This window comes from Rhinopithecus roxellana, chromosome 6 (assembly GCF_007565055.1).
Source record: "Rhinopithecus roxellana isolate Shanxi Qingling chromosome 6, ASM756505v1, whole genome shotgun sequence".
Taxonomy (NCBI): domain Eukaryota; kingdom Metazoa; phylum Chordata; class Mammalia; order Primates; family Cercopithecidae; genus Rhinopithecus; species Rhinopithecus roxellana.
The window spans coordinates 152,754,454-152,771,473 of NC_044554.1; the positions used below are offsets into that span (position 1 = coordinate 152,754,454).

At 38.6% G+C, this 17,020-nt stretch overlaps 1 protein-coding gene across 2 annotated transcripts in view; it reads left to right on the plus strand.

The window, feature by feature from the left end:
• LOC104675229 (probable C-mannosyltransferase DPY19L1) overlaps positions 1 to 17,020 on the plus strand; it is a 110,154-nt gene that overhangs the window by 32,921 nt on the left and 60,213 nt on the right. For both annotated transcript variants that reach the window (XM_030933080.1, XM_030933081.1), the window contains exon 7: positions 14,524 to 14,581. In XM_030933080.1, the coding sequence (XP_030788940.1) occupies positions 14,524 to 14,581 (58 nt within the window). The remainder of the gene's footprint in view (positions 1 to 14,523; positions 14,582 to 17,020) is intronic.

The following is a 17,020-nucleotide window of genomic DNA, read 5'->3' on the forward strand; positions in this document are numbered from 1 at the left end:
TATGATTGTGCCACTCATATGCATATCCTTAAATATGGTGTATCTAGTTTTGAAAAACGGAGTATCAGGCACAAACCTAGCCGCTTAAAGGAGAGGACACTATTGCCATTGTTAGATGAAAGTTCCCAGAAGAAGAGAGTTTCTGAGTCATGGTCTTTAGGTTCCCTGAGGGAACTTTCTGAGGCTGTCAGGAGTTCAGCTGAGCTAGGGGAGGGAGCTGAGCTGCCAGGTATTGGAGTGGCTGGTTAAACGGACAAGCCAAAAGTGAGAGTTAAGCCTTTAATCATTTACTGTAATGGTGTAAGTGAGATATGAGGACCAGGATATCTCACCCCCATCACAAGGGAGCAAAAGGCTCCTGCAGTTTATGATTCTTGAGGTGTTGGGGCAAAGGAGAAGGGCTCGGAGCCAAAGAGAGCAGACTCTGAGCCCGAGTGGGGAGCAGCCTCTTTAAGGAGCCCCTCTCCACCAGGCCTCAGCAGAGAATGGGACCAGGAAATAAAGGTGCCTGGGCTAGGAAGGCAAATACAAGAAGAAGTTTATCACTCAGAAGTGGCTGAGTCGTTGACTGCAACTCCCCTGAGAGAATACAGTACACTGGCTCTGCACCAAGCCTGGTGTGTGAAGGGCTTCTTTTCCCTGTGATGCCTGCTAGGCAAAGCCTTGCATATGGCCAGGCCTGAGAAATCCCATATACATTTTCAACCAGGAGCGTGATTCCTGAGGACATCAGTAGGCAAGGTCATGAGCTAGTCCTGGGATAAATGTGGGACTCAGTCGGTAGGGACATCTGGCAGAAATGTAGTGGCCAGGTACTGAATATCCAGCAGAAATATTATGAGGGGAAGAGCTGTTCCCTCTTTCTAAATTCACCACTGTTTACCCTGGCTCTATGGAGCATATCAAAGCAGAACAACTTCTGTGAGTGACATAAGTGTCTTTAACTGATGCCAGCAGTAAAGCATGTGGAGCCAAGATAAAATACAGATGAGAATCTGGTCCAGGCTCACACAAATAAAATGTGGAGATTTTGGGCATGAGTCAGTACTTGGTTCTGGATTGGCCACCTTCCATGATTTGTGTACATCTGTCCTCTTGGCATTTTCCTTTGCCATCCCATTGGGATTTCCTTGACTACTCTCCCCTGTTGGATCTCCTGTGCCCTTATCCTGTTTGTTCCTCTTTCTTGGTTTATTTTCTCACTTTGGTAGACCTCATCTTCTAGTAAGTAGGTCTTGAGAGTAGATAGCTAGGAAGTAAACATTTAGGAAACTTTGCATATTTGAAAATGTCTTTATTTGCTTTCATATTTGGTTCACTGTTTGGCCAAATACTGAACTCTAGACTTGAAAACATTGTTGGTTGCTGGCTGGATGTGGTGGCTCACACCTGTAATCCCAGCACTTTTGGAGGCTGAGGTGGGCAGATCACGAGGTCAGGAAATCGAGACCATCTTGGCTAACACAGTGAAACCCCGTCTCTACTAAAAAATACAAAAAATTAGCGGAGCATGGTGGCGGGCGCCTGTAGTCCCAGCTACTTGGGAGGCTGAGGCAGGAGAATGGCGTGAACCCGGGAGGCAGAGCTTGCAGTGATCAGAGATCGCACCACTGCACTCCAGCCTGGACCACAGAGCGAGACTCCGTCTCAAGAAGAAAAAAAAAAAAGAATGCTGATTGCTTCAGATGGTGCTATTCAGATGTTCCTAAGTTATTCAGATTTCTAAACCTTTGTCTGTGACCTATGCTTCCCCTTCCTCTCTCTGGAAGATTGTAGAGTATCTTCTGTGTCTCTATGGTTCTGAAATTTCAGAGCATTATGTCTCAGTGTAGATCTGCTTTCATGTGTTCTCTGGGACACTTGATGGGTTGTTTCAGTCATGTATTTGATTTCTGGGAATTTTCTTGAATTATTTCTTTACTTATTTTATTCCCTTTGTTTTCTGATTCAGAACTTTTATTGTTTGGATGTTCATAGTTCCCAGTCCTCTAATTTTCTTCCCCCCAACCCATTTTTAATTTATTTGGCTTTGTTCTACATTCTAGAACATTTTATCAGCCTTATTTTTTCCTACCTTCTGCTGAGTTTCTATTTTTCATTATCATGCTTTTAATTTTCAAGAAGTTTTGTTTATTCTATAAACATTCCTTTTTAAAAAATATTATTTTATTTTTGTTTCATGGATTGAATAAATTTTCCCTCTGAGGGTATTAATGATGTTTTTACCCTCCCAGAATAACCTTGGTATCTAGCTTGTGTGTGTGTGTGTGCACTTTTGTTTTTGTTTTTTTTGTTGTTTTTTTTCTTTTATTTTTTATTTTTTTTATTTTTTGAGTCAGAGTCTCACTCTGTTACCAGGCAGGAGTGCAATGGCATGATCTTGGCTCACTGCAACCTCCACCTCTGGGTTCAAGCAATTTTCTGTTGCCTCAGCCTCCCAAGTAGCTGGGACTACAGGCATATGCCACCATGCCTAGCCAGTTTTTGTATTTTTTAGTTGAGAGGGGCTTTCACCATGTTGGCCAGGATTGTCTTGATAAGTTGACCTGGTGATCTGCCCGCCTCAGCCTCCCAAAGTGCCGGGATTCAGGCGTGAGCCATCGCACCTGGCCTCGCTTGTTTTTTTTAAACATCTTCTTTACTTTCCATGTTAGGTGCTTTCCTTAGATGTCTGGCAAACTTAGGCTGTCATGGTTAAGGCTAGAAGACCAAAAAAAGCTATATAGAAGCTCTAAATTGTGGGTGGAATCTGTTAAGGTTGAGTTTTTATATAGTTTGAATAAATGATGTGAGCAGAACTCAGAGTGACTGCCAGTTCTTTGGTTTGCCTTTAGATGTAAAAGAAAATATAAAGTAACAGATGTCTTTTAGGGTTGTAAAAGGGAGGTGTGGTGTTTTATTAGGTTAACTAAAATGGAAGGTTATAGAAGATTTTTAAAGAAGTGATTGAGTAGAGGGGAGAACACCTGAATGGGTTTAAGAGACTGTCTTCTGTGTGAGAATGGAATAAGGTAGTGTTTGCAAAGGACCCAGAGGAATGCTTGCCTTCCAAAATATTTTTTGGTTGAATACATGAATTGATCATAAATAAAATATTGAAAGAAAAACTTAGCTTATGGTTACCATATATGAAAGGCACAATAGAAATATATTATCTATCACATAAGATTTACTAGCATTTACCGATTTAGGAAGTATTTTTCCAGTGGACTCATTCTGAAGCTTTCCCTCTGCAGATTCCAATCTTCCCTGAAGACTGTTTTTGGTTGGAGAAATTCAGTACATGTATAACACTTATGTGTGAGGCTCTAATCTAAACTCTTTGCAGTCAGAAACTCATTTAATCCATATGGTTACCCCATGAAATAGGTAAACCACTTTATAGATGAGGAAACTGAGACACAAGGATATTAAATAACTTTGACAAGGTCACAGATTAACTTTGACAAGGTCATTGGCAGAGTAGGGATTTGAGTACCAACAGTGCCTCCAAAATGTGTCCTCTACTGTCTTTGAGAATACATTTTAAGTGTTCTTTCCACAGCAATTAAATTGTCTGCAGCTTTAGTTAATTTTTGTTTAAAGATTCTGCATAATGAAGAAAAAAGTGTTTATTCCATTTCCAAAGTGAGTGGTATTTATATTTCATAAAAAGTTTTACTTAAAATGTTTTAAAGATACATGACACTAAGAAGGATCTAGACTTTCTGTTCTATTTTCTGTTCGCATGTTCCAGAATATTACTGTTCCGTAATAGTTCATTTCTGAAGGATTCTGAGGTCCCAGGATTTTTCTGTTCTTCAGCTGATACTTCTGTACGCATTGTTTTGGTTTGATAGGTGGAAGTTTACTCTTTCTAGTATTGTCATTTTTTGGGATCCTATTTTGCTCCATTTGTGGCTGTCATACATGTAATTTTATAATTATTCTAATAGTTTCCTCAGTTAATTTTACTTAGAATCATTTATTGAACTAACTACACATTGGAGGGAAAGGTAACATACTGCGTGTTGGGGGGTGGATTCTTAAATGTCCGCTTTTGCGATTACACGTTTCCCCAACTCCTCATCCTCCAGGTAAGATGACTGTAACTCCATACCTTTGCATGGTCTGGTAGTTTGTAGTTGGTAATTTCAGTATGGAAAGTTTCTCTTTTTTTTTGGAAGGTTTTTCTTTAATGGTTTTCAAGCCAAGGTTAAAATATACTGTATTATTTCTTTTGGTGGTGACTACGAACATCTATTTTAATGTTATCTGGAACATTTTTATGATTTGTTCCTTATAAGTATTTTTTGGCAAATATCAAGAGGTCTCCAAATAAGTTAAATTGAACAACTTTCTTTCTATTAATGTGTCCTACAATGGGTATGTTACTTATTAGTATGTTTTTAAACTGAATTTTCACTGCTTTGTATATATATGCATATCTTTTGGCATTATTCAACTTTTTCTAATCAAGTACGTCAGTGGTCCCTTGCCCCATCTGTCTTCCCAACCCCATCGATCCCTTTGTCTGGGGAAAGCCACTTTCAGATCTTTGAAACCTCAGCAATTCTAATATGTAAAACCATGGTCCACAGTTACATTATTATGACTGTAAAAATATTGCTTACTGCTGAATTAAGTAGTATAAATAATTATTTGGTAACTTAAAATTTTTCCTGTGGTTAATTATTGCTAATATTTTGTTTTCCTTGGTGTTCTGTATGCTGATTAGTTCCTCTCCAGATCTGCAATGAACTGTAAACACTTATTTTATACTTTGTCAAATGTATAAAATCCATTATTTCATTTCTTCCACTCCTATCCCCTGGGGCCTCCCTCCTGGAGCTTCTGTCTCTGGTTCCATCCTAGACCTGTCCTTCCCTGGGCTTCCGTATAGCGATTCCCTGGGAGTTTTGTTCACCATCATCCTGAGAATTCCCCTTTCCTGTCTTGCTTTGGATTCATTGTGTTTTGGACCCCAAGTTGGTCTCTTTCTGGTCTGTTTCATCCTTTTGAGGATCATATCCTCAGGTAATTTCCAAGAGAGTCACAGAGATAATTTTAAAATACATTTGTTTGGCATGTTTGAATATTTCCTTTTTATTTTTATACTTAATTACTGGTTTGCCTGGTTGTTGATTTTAATTTTTCCTCAGACTTTTAAAGGCTTTGTTCGACTGTCTTCTAAGATGGAGTGTAGCTTTCAAAAGTCTGGTGCTATTCTACCGTTAGTTCCTTTTGTGTGTGGCTAGTTTTTTTCCTCTGGCAGCTTTTGGGTTCATCTTCCTCTCTGTAGTCCCCTAAAAGGTCATGATGTGGCAGGTATTATTTCATCCTTCTCATCACATACTTTGTGCGCTCGATCTGGGCATTTACTTTCTTCACTTTGGAGGACAACTTTTTTTAGTATTATTTCCGTAGTGACTTTCTTATCTCCATTTTTTTTTTCCTGTTTTCTTGAAAGTTATTGATTGGATATTGGACTTCTTGAAGTCTAATTTTCTCAGGGTCTTTCTCCTTTATTTTATTTTTACATTTTATTGTCATTTCTGTTAGATTTCCAACTTAAAGAATCTTGAGTTTGAAAATTTCTCTGCCTGCTGCATTGTCTTTGTTACCTCTTGGTCCCCCTTCAATTTGTGTTAGTTTCTATTTTTCAAATTGGAAGCTTCCATCCCCACAGCCTGGTGATTCCTAGCTTGACTTTGTATCTAAGGATGAGGAGCTGGTTAGAAGGTTGCAAAGTGGATGGGTCTTAACTGACTAGTGGCTTTTATTACAGCATGATCAGAGTGGAAACTGCTTTGTTTCAGGAGACCCAGGCTCCTTTCATCTTGTTGCTTTTTCATTTACCAACCTCAGCTGCCTCTGCCTGTGGCCGGAGTCCGGGAGGCATGTCTGATTCTTCACCTCAGTGCAGAAGTGACACCCAGTGCCAGTGGCTCCTCCTCCCCCTCACCCCCGCTCATATGCAGACGCTTATGCATGAGGGCTGAGCACACACTCACTGAGACAGGGTCAGTGTTCCGTTTTCCTCACTTCCATCCCCTCTCTGGCAAGGAGGTCGCTTTTTGAAGAGAAAAATGATCTTTTTCATGAACTTCTCTACATTTAATGAGGGCTGCCCAGAGTCCCTGGGTCCCCTCTGATCTGTTCCTGATCTCCTCCCCCTTTTTTAAATATTTACCCTTGTCTCTACCCAGTTCTCCATTGTTTCTGAGCTTTTGTGAGAAAAGCCTGGACGTCCTTTTGTAGACATAAGTAGTCAGCAGAAAATGCCTTTTCTTCCACATAAGGAACCAGCTAGTCAGAGGACAATACCTTCATCTTCCGATTTTCTGTTCTCTGTTATCTTCTTTGGCCTTGGAGGTTCAGAGTTTTTCTTTGATACCTGAGAAATTTTTTTAAGCTGCTTTATTTCTAGATATGTTCCAGAAGCCCTAAGGGCCTGGAAGATTAGTCTGTATGTCAAATTTTAATTTTGCTTGATGTCCCACTTTACATCTGAAGTGAGCAGTCATCATTAACACAGTTAATCTTCCTACCGTCTCTTCCCATGATCCAACCAAGTTACCTATGAAGTGCTCAGTATTCTTAGGCTCTGTAGTAGAATGGAAGAGCGTTTTGTATTAATTTTCCACTCTTCCACTGCCCTCCACCTGTTTTAAGGAAAGGTTGAATTTCTTAAATTTCATGCCAGTTTTGCTTCCATTGTTTTGCATATTTTCTTATTCTTTATTTTCAAAAAATCAAGCATTTACTGCTTATACAGGCTGGATTTTTGGCCAAAAACACATCTGAAATAGACTGTGAATTCTACCTTCTCAAACTTTTCTAGCTACAGTTTTTTTTTTTTTTTTTTTTTTTTTTTTTGAGACAGAGTCTTACTCTGTTTCCCAGGCTGGAGTGCCGTGGCACGATCTCAGCTCACTGCAAGCTCCGCCTCCCGGGTTCATGCGATTCTCCTGCCTCAGACTCCTGAGTAGCTGGGACTACAGGTGCCTGCCACCTCGCCCGGCCATTTTTTTTAATTATTTTTATTTTTTAGTTTTAGTAGAGACGGGGTTTCACTGTGTTAGCCGGGATGATCTCAATCTCCTGACCTTGTGATCCACCCGCCTTGGCCTCCCAAAGTGCTGGGATTACAGGCGTGAGCCACCGTGCCTGGCCTTTTTTTTTTTTTTTTTTTTGAATGTACTATTAACTTGGCCTGCTAACGTATCTTTAATCAAACCCATTTGGTCTAACAGTTGTGTATGAATATTTAAAATATAAGTATTTTTATTTAGTATGCATAAATTGATGAAGGTTATTCGTTGGCAATATTGGCATCTTTTCTCCAAACCCTTCCCCTTTTTATGTGTTCACTGTCTCAGCAAATGACTCTTCTGTCTACTCTAACGCCCAGTCTGACCTCTCGGAGATAGCCATGACTTTCCTCTTTCCTCTGTAATCCAAGTAGTCACAAAATCCTATTATTATTGTCCTGCTTCAGAATATCTCTGGCGTCCTTCCACTTCTCTGCCAGCCCATCACCCTGGGATGACTCTGCATCAGCTCATGGGGCTCTGCTGCCCACTGGTCTTGCTCCCAGGCTGCTCTGCACACTCTTGTCAGTGTGGTCTTATCATTTGAGGAACTCTGATGAGGACAGTGCAGCTGCAGAACACAGTGTGGGTAGGAGGAAGAATAGTGAAAGGAGTCGAGGTGTAAGCAGGGGCCAGATCCTGCGAGGCATTTTTTACATGTTTTGGTGTTTGGGTTTGACCTTGTGGGCAGTGGGATGCCATTGAACGGTTGTGTGGAGGGAGTGGGATTGGGTCCATTCATTGTTAAAGACAACACACTCTGCAGCATAGAGGGAGCAGGCTTTGGGTAGGGAGTGTCGGAGGCTATAGTAGCCCAGGGGAAGAGGATGGGAGCCTGGGCTGGTATGGCGGTGGTGGGATGGAGGGAAATAGACAGACTCTGGGATACTAGGACACAGAATTGTTGGGGAGGCTCCAGGGGAAGCATTCGTTAAGAGGAGAGTGGTATTTCCAGGCAAGAGAAGGAGGAAGCCTCTGGGAAGAGGCTGTGGGTGTCGGATAGGTAGTTGTTCACCATGGAATGAAGGGCCCGGAACACACAGTGGAGAGGTCTGCATAGGAGTTGAGGAGTGTGGTGGTTGGGTCAGAGCAGAGGCTCACCTGAACACATGGCCCTGCCTGGTACTGGGGCCAGTACTGAGAGCAACAATGACATGAGGTGTGGTGTGTTTGGCTCCAAGCTTTCAGAAAAGGAATGCCAGCAGTCTTTTGATTGAATAGTTCTGTTTTCAGATACCCTTTCACTGTCTTTCATGGACACGGCTTGGTACTAGGCACCATGGGTGAATTGAGTTCACAATCTAATAAATAAATAACTTCTGTTAGAACTGGCAGATAGAGAGTTAAAGGCATTAATGACTTGCTTGAAACAGACTGGAAAGGACCAAGCTGAGAACTTTTCTCACCCTTCCTGATTCTTATCCTCATTCCTCATCTTTCTTTCCTATTTCTTTCCTTAGTAACCAGTGAATCTCCCCCCGCCCGCCCCCTGCCACCGTGAGTATAGGGGAAGGTTCTCAGCTCTGAACCAGGCCTGCTTGGCATTTCTTCATTGGGCTAGGAAGGTGCCCAAGCCTTCAATCTCCAACTTAAGATTGGAAATTATCTTAATTTGGTTATTTCCAAATTTTTCTCCATTTTCTCTTTCTTAAGCATTTATACAACAATAAGAAAGCTTACTCGTAAGAGTTATTTAATATAGTTTTGAATTAACTCTGATTGCTTTTTTCTCTTCAAAAGTTTAACTTTGGATGGTTCATCATTTTTGTAAATAGAGATAAAAATCTCAATGATTAATAAAACCTATCAAAACTTAATAATTGATTTAAATCTATACAACTGTAGTAGGTGGGAAAGAAGAGAATTATAAAATTCTTAAATTTTAGAACTGGAAAGTATTTTTAGATCCTTTTTAGCTTTATTTTTCATTATCCCCTCATTTTATGTCTAAGAAAAATCAAGGTTTAGGTGAATGAGATGTATAAGTAAATGCGGTAAATGTTTAGCAAGCTTAGAATGTTTTAAAATTTGCACAATAGGAGCTTTCATATTTTCTGACAGTAATATTGCAGAAGAGACTTTTTTTTTTTAACCACTAGGGAATGCTAAAATATCAACTGATCAACTATAGTGGGAAAAAAAAAATTTAATTTTAGGTATTCTGATTGCTACGTCTTTTCTGTTTAGCAAAATAAAAGGACTTACGTAGTAGCCTCTATGGATTGGGGTGAGAGAGTGGACATCGAGAACACTATTTTAGATTTGTTTCAAGTCACATAATTTCACAGTGATTCTAACTCAGAACATCCTTGGAGATAAACAAATTTTATTCTCCTCCTCTAGCTTTGCAGTTCCCCAAAGTGTACTAGAAAAAATCTGCCTCTTTTGTTAGTTAAGCGAAGCTGAGCCCATATTCATGGAAGATGTTGGACCGTAACCTGTATTTTAGTAATTTGGTGAAAAAGGAATGTTGTCACAGTGGCTCTGCCCTCAGGAAATTGTCCAACCTCAGAGCCTCCCAGGTTATATGGCAACTGAGTGAGGGTATGCGACTTCTTAGGCAAACCTCATCCTGAGATTTCGTCAGGGAATTGGATTTGTGAGTCTTTTGTTCTTTCCCTACCTTTATTCTGCCATTTAGAAAATTAAAGTTATTAAATTTCCATTTTGATTCCTTGTTGTTCCAGGGAATTTTTAAAATGAAATTTTACACTAAATTCCCCGTGTCATTTTTTAAAAAACTTATCTTTCTTGTGTTTTAGGTTGTTTTAGATTCTAATCAGAGAATGAGGTACCTTTACAACTAGATGTTCCAGTGACATAGAAAATGATGTGTAATCTCCGTATAGTCACATTGAGCTTGTTGATTATCTCCTTCAAATCCCTAGTTTGTTTCCTTTAGCTTACTTGACCTGTCAGATTATGAAAGAATTAAAATTCTCCACTGTGATCAGATTTTGTCATGTTCTCTTTGTATTTCTAGAAGTTTTATCTTTTGGTATTTAACTCTTTGTCCAAAAAAATTTTTATTATTTTTTGAGACAGTTTCACTCCGTCATCCAGGTTGGAGTGCCGTGGAGCAATCTCAGCTTATTGTAGCCTCCACCTTTCCGGTTCAAATGATTCTTGACTCTCAGCCTCCTTAGTAGCTGGGACTACAGTTGTGCGCCACCACATAGCTAATGTTTTTTGTTTGTTTGTGTGTTTGTTTGTTTGTATTTTTGTGGAGACAGTGTTTCATCATGTTGGGCAGGCTGGTCTGGAACTCCTGGCCTCAAGTGATCCACCTGCCTTGGCCTCCCAAAGTGCTGAGATTACAGGCATGAGCCACCGTGCCTGGCCCCAAACATTTTATTTAAGGGAATGCACTTAGAATTGAGTAAATGGAAAGAGATATACTGTTTAACTGAATGGCTATCATATAAATGACTGTCCTTCCCAACCCAAATTATATATAAATTTAATGTCATTCTGATCAGAAGCCTGATATTTCTTTCTTGGGTAGGGGAGCAGGGTTGGGAGACTGGTTCAGACGTTGTATGTAAGAATAAGTTGGTAAGATTTACCTAAAAAATCTTAAAAGAGTAGTTGGGGGTGGGGAGCTTTTTAAAATCATGCGTTAAAATTACCATAATGCTACAGTAATAGAAATAGTGTGATACAAAAAAATACAGAATTAAGGCAGTTGGATGAAATAGAACAGAGTCTAGCATTGTAAGAAATTAATATAAGATAAAGGCTGAATTTCATTCACTGGTAAAAGGGATGTTTATTTAATGTTTTTAATATAATTGGCTATTTCAAAGAGAACAAAATTAGGGTGAAAGAGCTAAGTGGAAAATGCAATTAATAATATTAGAAGAAATTTTAGGAGACTATAGTTTTGAGGTATGGAAGACCTTCAGAGATAAGACAGGAAGTGCAGAAGAAATAAAGGAAAATATCAACATATTTAAATAAGTAAAAGTTTAAAAATTCTTTCTGACAGCATACACCACAAATGGATTAGAATACTTCGTCACACATGTGTGTTAACTTAAAATAATCAAAAATATCAGAATCTAAAGAGCATTAATTCAAGCACAAAGTGTGAGGGTGGACCACTCAGGAACACCAACTCCAAAGGAATGAAGTCTGCCTTTGGAAGCAGGGAAGTTTAGGTTTCATTTATATAGGCAGAGACAGAAATTTTTAGCAGAAATACAACATTATTCATACAGGTTGGCACATAGTCACAGCAGTTTGATGGGTTATAGGTGGTATTTCTTTTGGGGAAGGGTACATTTAACTTTTTTTTTTAACAGAGGGTATAATAATGATGGATTTTCTTTTTTTTTTTTTTTTGAGACGGAGTCTTGCTCTGTCGCCCGGGCTGGAGTGCAGTGGCCGGCCGGATCTCAGCTCACTGCAAGCTCGGCCTCCCAGGTTTACACCATTCTCCTGCCTCAGCCTCCCGTGTAGCTGGGACTACAGGTGCCCCCCACCTCGTCCAGCTAGTTTTTTGTATTTTTTTGGTAGAGACGAGGTTTCACCGTGTTAGCCAGGATGGTCTCGATCTCCTGACCTCGTGATCCGCCCGTCTCGGCCTCCCAAAGTGCTGGGATTACAGGCGTGAGCCACCGCGCCCGGCCTAATGATGGATTTTCTATAGTCTGATCTAAGCAAAGTAAAGCAACACAGGGAAAGTTAATCTATAACGGGTTATTAACTACGAAGTCAGGCTCACACTTGTAGTCTCATCTACTCTGGAGGCTAAGCCAGGAGGATTGCTGAATCCCATGAGTTTGAGGTTGCAGTGAGCCATGATTGTGCCACTCTACCCTAGCTTGGGTGACAGAGTGAGACCTGGTCTCTGGGGAAAAAAAAAAAAAAAAAAAAGTAGGAAGTTTTGGTGCCTGACATTGTTTAATTCTCTAGTCATTGTGCTGAACAAGAAAAATGAGAAAGCAAGTTAATCTACAATCTAAGAACGGAAGTTGTAACCATGTGTGACTCACATCACAGTCACATCTGCCTCAAGGCTTAAAGTGGTTGTTTTTTTGGACAGCTTTTAAATGTTATTTTCACATTTGACAGTCAAAGGTTTGATAACCTTAATTTTTAAGTAGGGAAATAGTCTAATAGAAAAATAGACAAGAATGTAAATAAGCAGTTCACGGAAGAGAAGATGCATGTTGCAAAACAAAACACTAAAATGATGCTCCATACAAGTAAGCAGTGCGAAAAGGGTTTTCACCTATCTAAGGACAAAATTTGAAAAGCACATGAGGTGCTGCAGGAGGGGTGGAGAAACGACCTCCAGCGTCCTCTGTGATGACGGTGCGGACTGCTGCAGTGCTTCCGGGCACAGCTCACATTCTTTGACTCACGTGTCTCACAGTTAGGTCCCTCCTGCCGAAACAGATGCACCAGTATTTACATGTACGAGGATGTTTAACCGTTTTTTGTTATAGCCAGAAATTGAAAAATATTTCTATGTCCAGTAATATGGAATGAGCTAAATAAATATATTTGTATTATACAGTATTTGCCATCTATAAAAATAATCCCTCTAAGGTTATTACATATATATTGATTAGGAATAATCTTTATGCTAGAATAATTAGAAAAGGAAAAAATTTCAGATATTAATATGATCACATAGAAAATATATGTTTGGGTAGTTAGAGAGATTTGGAAGAATAGACATGTACTAAAATGTTCTTAGGTGAATAGGATTGGGAGAGGGCAGCAAGAGAAAAATCACGTTTTTCCCTATAAACTTCTATATTTTTTTGTCTTGTTAGAGTAAGTTCAAAACATTAAAATGTATTTATTTGTTTTTTAAACGCTTAACTCTGTCTTAACCTTTCTAATGTCTAATCACTTGTGATGAAGCCTGGGCCTAGCCTGTATGCTTCTCTTTTGAAGAAGATGTGGTGCACCTTTCAAGAGAGAACCCTGGCTTCTACTTCCTGGCCTGTACTGCTTTCTAAGCTCCTCTATCTGATGCTCTTATTTCAGTGATCCATCACTTCAGCCACTTTCTGGCCAATGTCCTCAGTTTCTTTGCTTCTTTATATTTCATTTGTACTTTCTAGGCTGATAATTGGTAGGCAAAAATCACAGTCTTATGATTAGTGACCCTATAGATGTGTGTTCTGCAGCCTCAGTTGTTCCCTTAAGATATCCCAGCAGCACTTGTTTTCCCCAGTTACCACTCTCCTGAAATGTGAGTGGTGTTTCAGACATTTGTCTTTCCTCAAACTTTTAATGCTGCCGTTGTTTCTCTCTAGCAGCAAGTGGCTGTGTCTTCTGCTCTGTGGGGAACATGGAAACTCCACAAAGTACTTGCCACTAAATATGCAGTCTTCCTCCTCTTTTGCCAAGGCAAACAGGCCACCTGTGCTGGGTCGCAGCCCTACCTGTCTCCTTCTGGATACTCCCTACGTGGGTTATCCCTGCTGGCCGTTGCCTCTCTTCCTCTTTTCCTCATTCATACATCACAAGAGTAAATACAGGGCCTTTGATGCCTATACCATCTGGTTCTTTGTTTCCTCTCTGACTTCTCTGTGGTATACCTATACTTAGAGAAAAAGAAGGAAGAATATTTGGGTAGAATAATGAGAAAGCAGCATGAGCTAAAACGAGTAAGAAGACCTCAAGAGTAAAGATGCAGAACATGATGAAATAAACCTAAACCTTATGTCCCCTACCCAGACTTCGGGGACAGTAAGGAACATATTTCACTCTTAGCTGAGCAAATGAAGGTTAATTGTTAGAAATCAGATTATACCATTTTAATTTTTTACCTAGAGTTATAATCCTGATTGTCATACTTTGATATTTGTGTTCTATTCCAATTTTTGAAAACAAATGAAACATAAAACTTGATCTATAAACTGGCATTCTGTATTCTGCAGAAAAGTAGCTTGGGGATGGGATTTGGGAAATATGAAATTAAATCTTTAATGTGTGGAAGTGCCTTGTGAATTTCTAGGAGCTAGTAGGCAGTGTGGGGTTTTCCATCCTCATGACCATGGATCGCTTTCCTTGCACATCTTTCTCACCCTTTTTCCTAATGTATGTCATCTGTCCCAAGGAAAGCAGTTTGAGAAATGTTGAAGGACATAAATAAATATGAGGTACTAAAGAAAATAAACAGAAAAATCAGGTTGCATGATGTACTAAATAATATGACTAGTAAGAATTTTTTATTCCCTTTCAGTTTGCATGCTTTTCTGAGTCTATACATTTTGAAGTTAGCAAATGATTTTTTAAAAATGAAAAAAGATTATTTTGACTAATGAAACTTTGGAGGAAATAAACTATTTTGTAAATAAGCATCGGAGAGTTCTAGTGTGACTAAAATCTTTTATAATACCAGAGGTTATGATCTTATGTGTTTTAAGGTTTTTCTTAGGATTGACCTGAATTTTTGTTATTTGAGTTATGTTTTCTTCTTTTCCAGTGGCAGCCGATTAGGAGGCCTGGTTACAGTGTTGTGCTTCTTTTTCAATCATGGAGAGGTAGGTAATCAAAAACTATTCTCAGAATTACTCCTGGCAATGCAGTTTTCTTCTTTAAATTTAATCTATAATGGCATTCTTTCAATGTTTGATCTTATCATTTTGATTCAAAATTTAAACACTAGCATTCATTTAAGTTAACTTTTCATGACCATTATACTTTTTATGTGATATAAGGCTTAGTAATTTGATGAAATAGTGGGTCTGTATCAACTGTATCAATTCTTTTTTTTTTTTTTTTTTTTGAGACAGGGTTTCTTTTTGTTGCCCAGTCGGGAGTGCAGTGGTAGATCATAGCTCACTGCAGCCTCAAACTCCTGGGGTCAGGTGATCCTCCTGCCTCAGAATCAGCTTCCAGAGTAGCTGGGACTACAGGGGCTCATCACCACACTCTTAAAATTTTTTAAAATTTTTTTATAGAGATGCAATCTTTCTTTGTTGCCCAGCCTGGTCTCTAATTCCTGACCTCAAGCAGTCCTCCTGCCTTGGTCTCCCAAAGTGTTGGGATTACAGGTGTAAGCCACCACACCTACCCTCAAGTATCAATTGTTTGTATAATTTTAAAACTGTGAAAGCTAACGTTTTAGTTATAATAGAAGTAGGTGGTAATCGATATCACTTTCTTTTGTAGGGATAACTTTTTGTTGCAGGAGCTACACAGTATTTTCTTATTTTAATGTATTAACATTTGATACTCTTTTAAGTACTTTTTGCAAAATATTTGAGTGTTTAAGGGCTTTCTAAAGAGAACAGTATTGTAAAAAATACAGACTCTGGATCCAGGTTGCCTGGGTTCAAATCCTGACTGCTATTTAGTGGCTCTGTGACCTGAGCAAGTCATTTAATCTCTCTTTGCCTTAGTTTCCTCTTTGTAAATGAGCATAATGATGTTACCCACCTCGTAGGATTATTGCAGAGACTAAGTAAATTCATATGTGTAAATGCCTAGAACAATGTTTGGCACGTGGTAGCTACTATGTAATTGTTAGCTTGTATTATTACTGTTACTGACTAATTAGCTTAAATTCTAATGTAAATTCAGAGTCACGTTTCTAGGTTAATCATAGTTGTACATGAATTTCTAATACACCTCTGTGTACATTTCTTTCATGATAAATGTTTGTATGAGGGAGAAAAGAATAAAGGTCAGCTTGCTTTGTGTGAAGTGACTTTGTCCTTCCATGCATTTTATACACTCAATGCCTCTGTATTTGAATATGCACATGTTTTAACATGTGCTGTAAGAGTGATCATCTCCAAACATAATGCAGAGTGAATGCTGGACTTCTTTTAGTCAGCGAGTTACTAATGGATACTTAGCTAATATGTTCTTAATATTTAGGATCACAGAAATGTAAAGCTAGAGGATTTGACAACTGGTTGCAACATGACATCAGTTAATTGGTGTATTATGTGTTTCAAAAAAAAAAAAAGTTTTGGCTTTTCCTGACTGTGGATCCTGCATGTTGTGATAGTGTGGGCCATGAAGCGCCTTGAACCACAGATTCTGTGAGAATGACCTAAGAAATGGGGAAATAACCTTTTAATAATGGAAGAAAGAAGCATTGTGTGTTAACAATGAGGTATCAGAGGAAAGAGGTTATTCAAAATTTTGAAACCTAGACCACCAAAAAGACCACTGTATGTAAAGCGCACAGGTCTGTTATGCTACCTTCAGTGTATACCATGGTTTTTAATTCTTGGTCTTATGTTTTCTTATAATTTTGAATCTCATGTGGCTTGAACAACATTCCTTACAAAGTTTTCTTAAATTTTAACAATGGAATTGAGACTATTCAGTTGGCTTTTCAGGCTGATGAATTGTCTTTTTGATACTTTTCAGCTAGTTGGTATAGCTGAAAAGCATGCTTAGACATCACTTTTTTAGGAAAAGGTGAACTGAATATCATTAGAATTAGAATTTCAGTTTTACTGAAATAAGTAGATAATTTTACTTACATGTAAAATTACTTGTGAAAATACAGGTAATGTCATTAAAATTGAGAGCATAAACTGCAGTTTTGGGTAAAATATTGGTGAAAACTCAACATATTTTGGTTTTAGGTAATGAGATTTTCAGAGTCTTATTTTTTTCTGATTTTTAAGCATATACTTTTTCTATGGACAGAAATATTTATTCTGGTAGTACCTATTTATGTATTTAGTGAGCTTTTATAGAGCATTGCTCTCTGGAAATGCTAGTGGGTTACTAATTGGTACCTTACTTTCTTAGGAGAGTTACTTTGATCACATGAGTGATTGGTTTATGTTGCAAAGAATAGTTCTGAATTGTTCTTGCATTTAAGTTCTATTTCCATTATTTAGTTTGCTCTGTACTAGATGCTAAGATAGCATAGGTATACTTTTTTAAAATTTTCTTTTTCCTCCTGTGGTTTTATAAGGGAAACATTTTGCCTGAACAAAGCAGTTATAAAATGT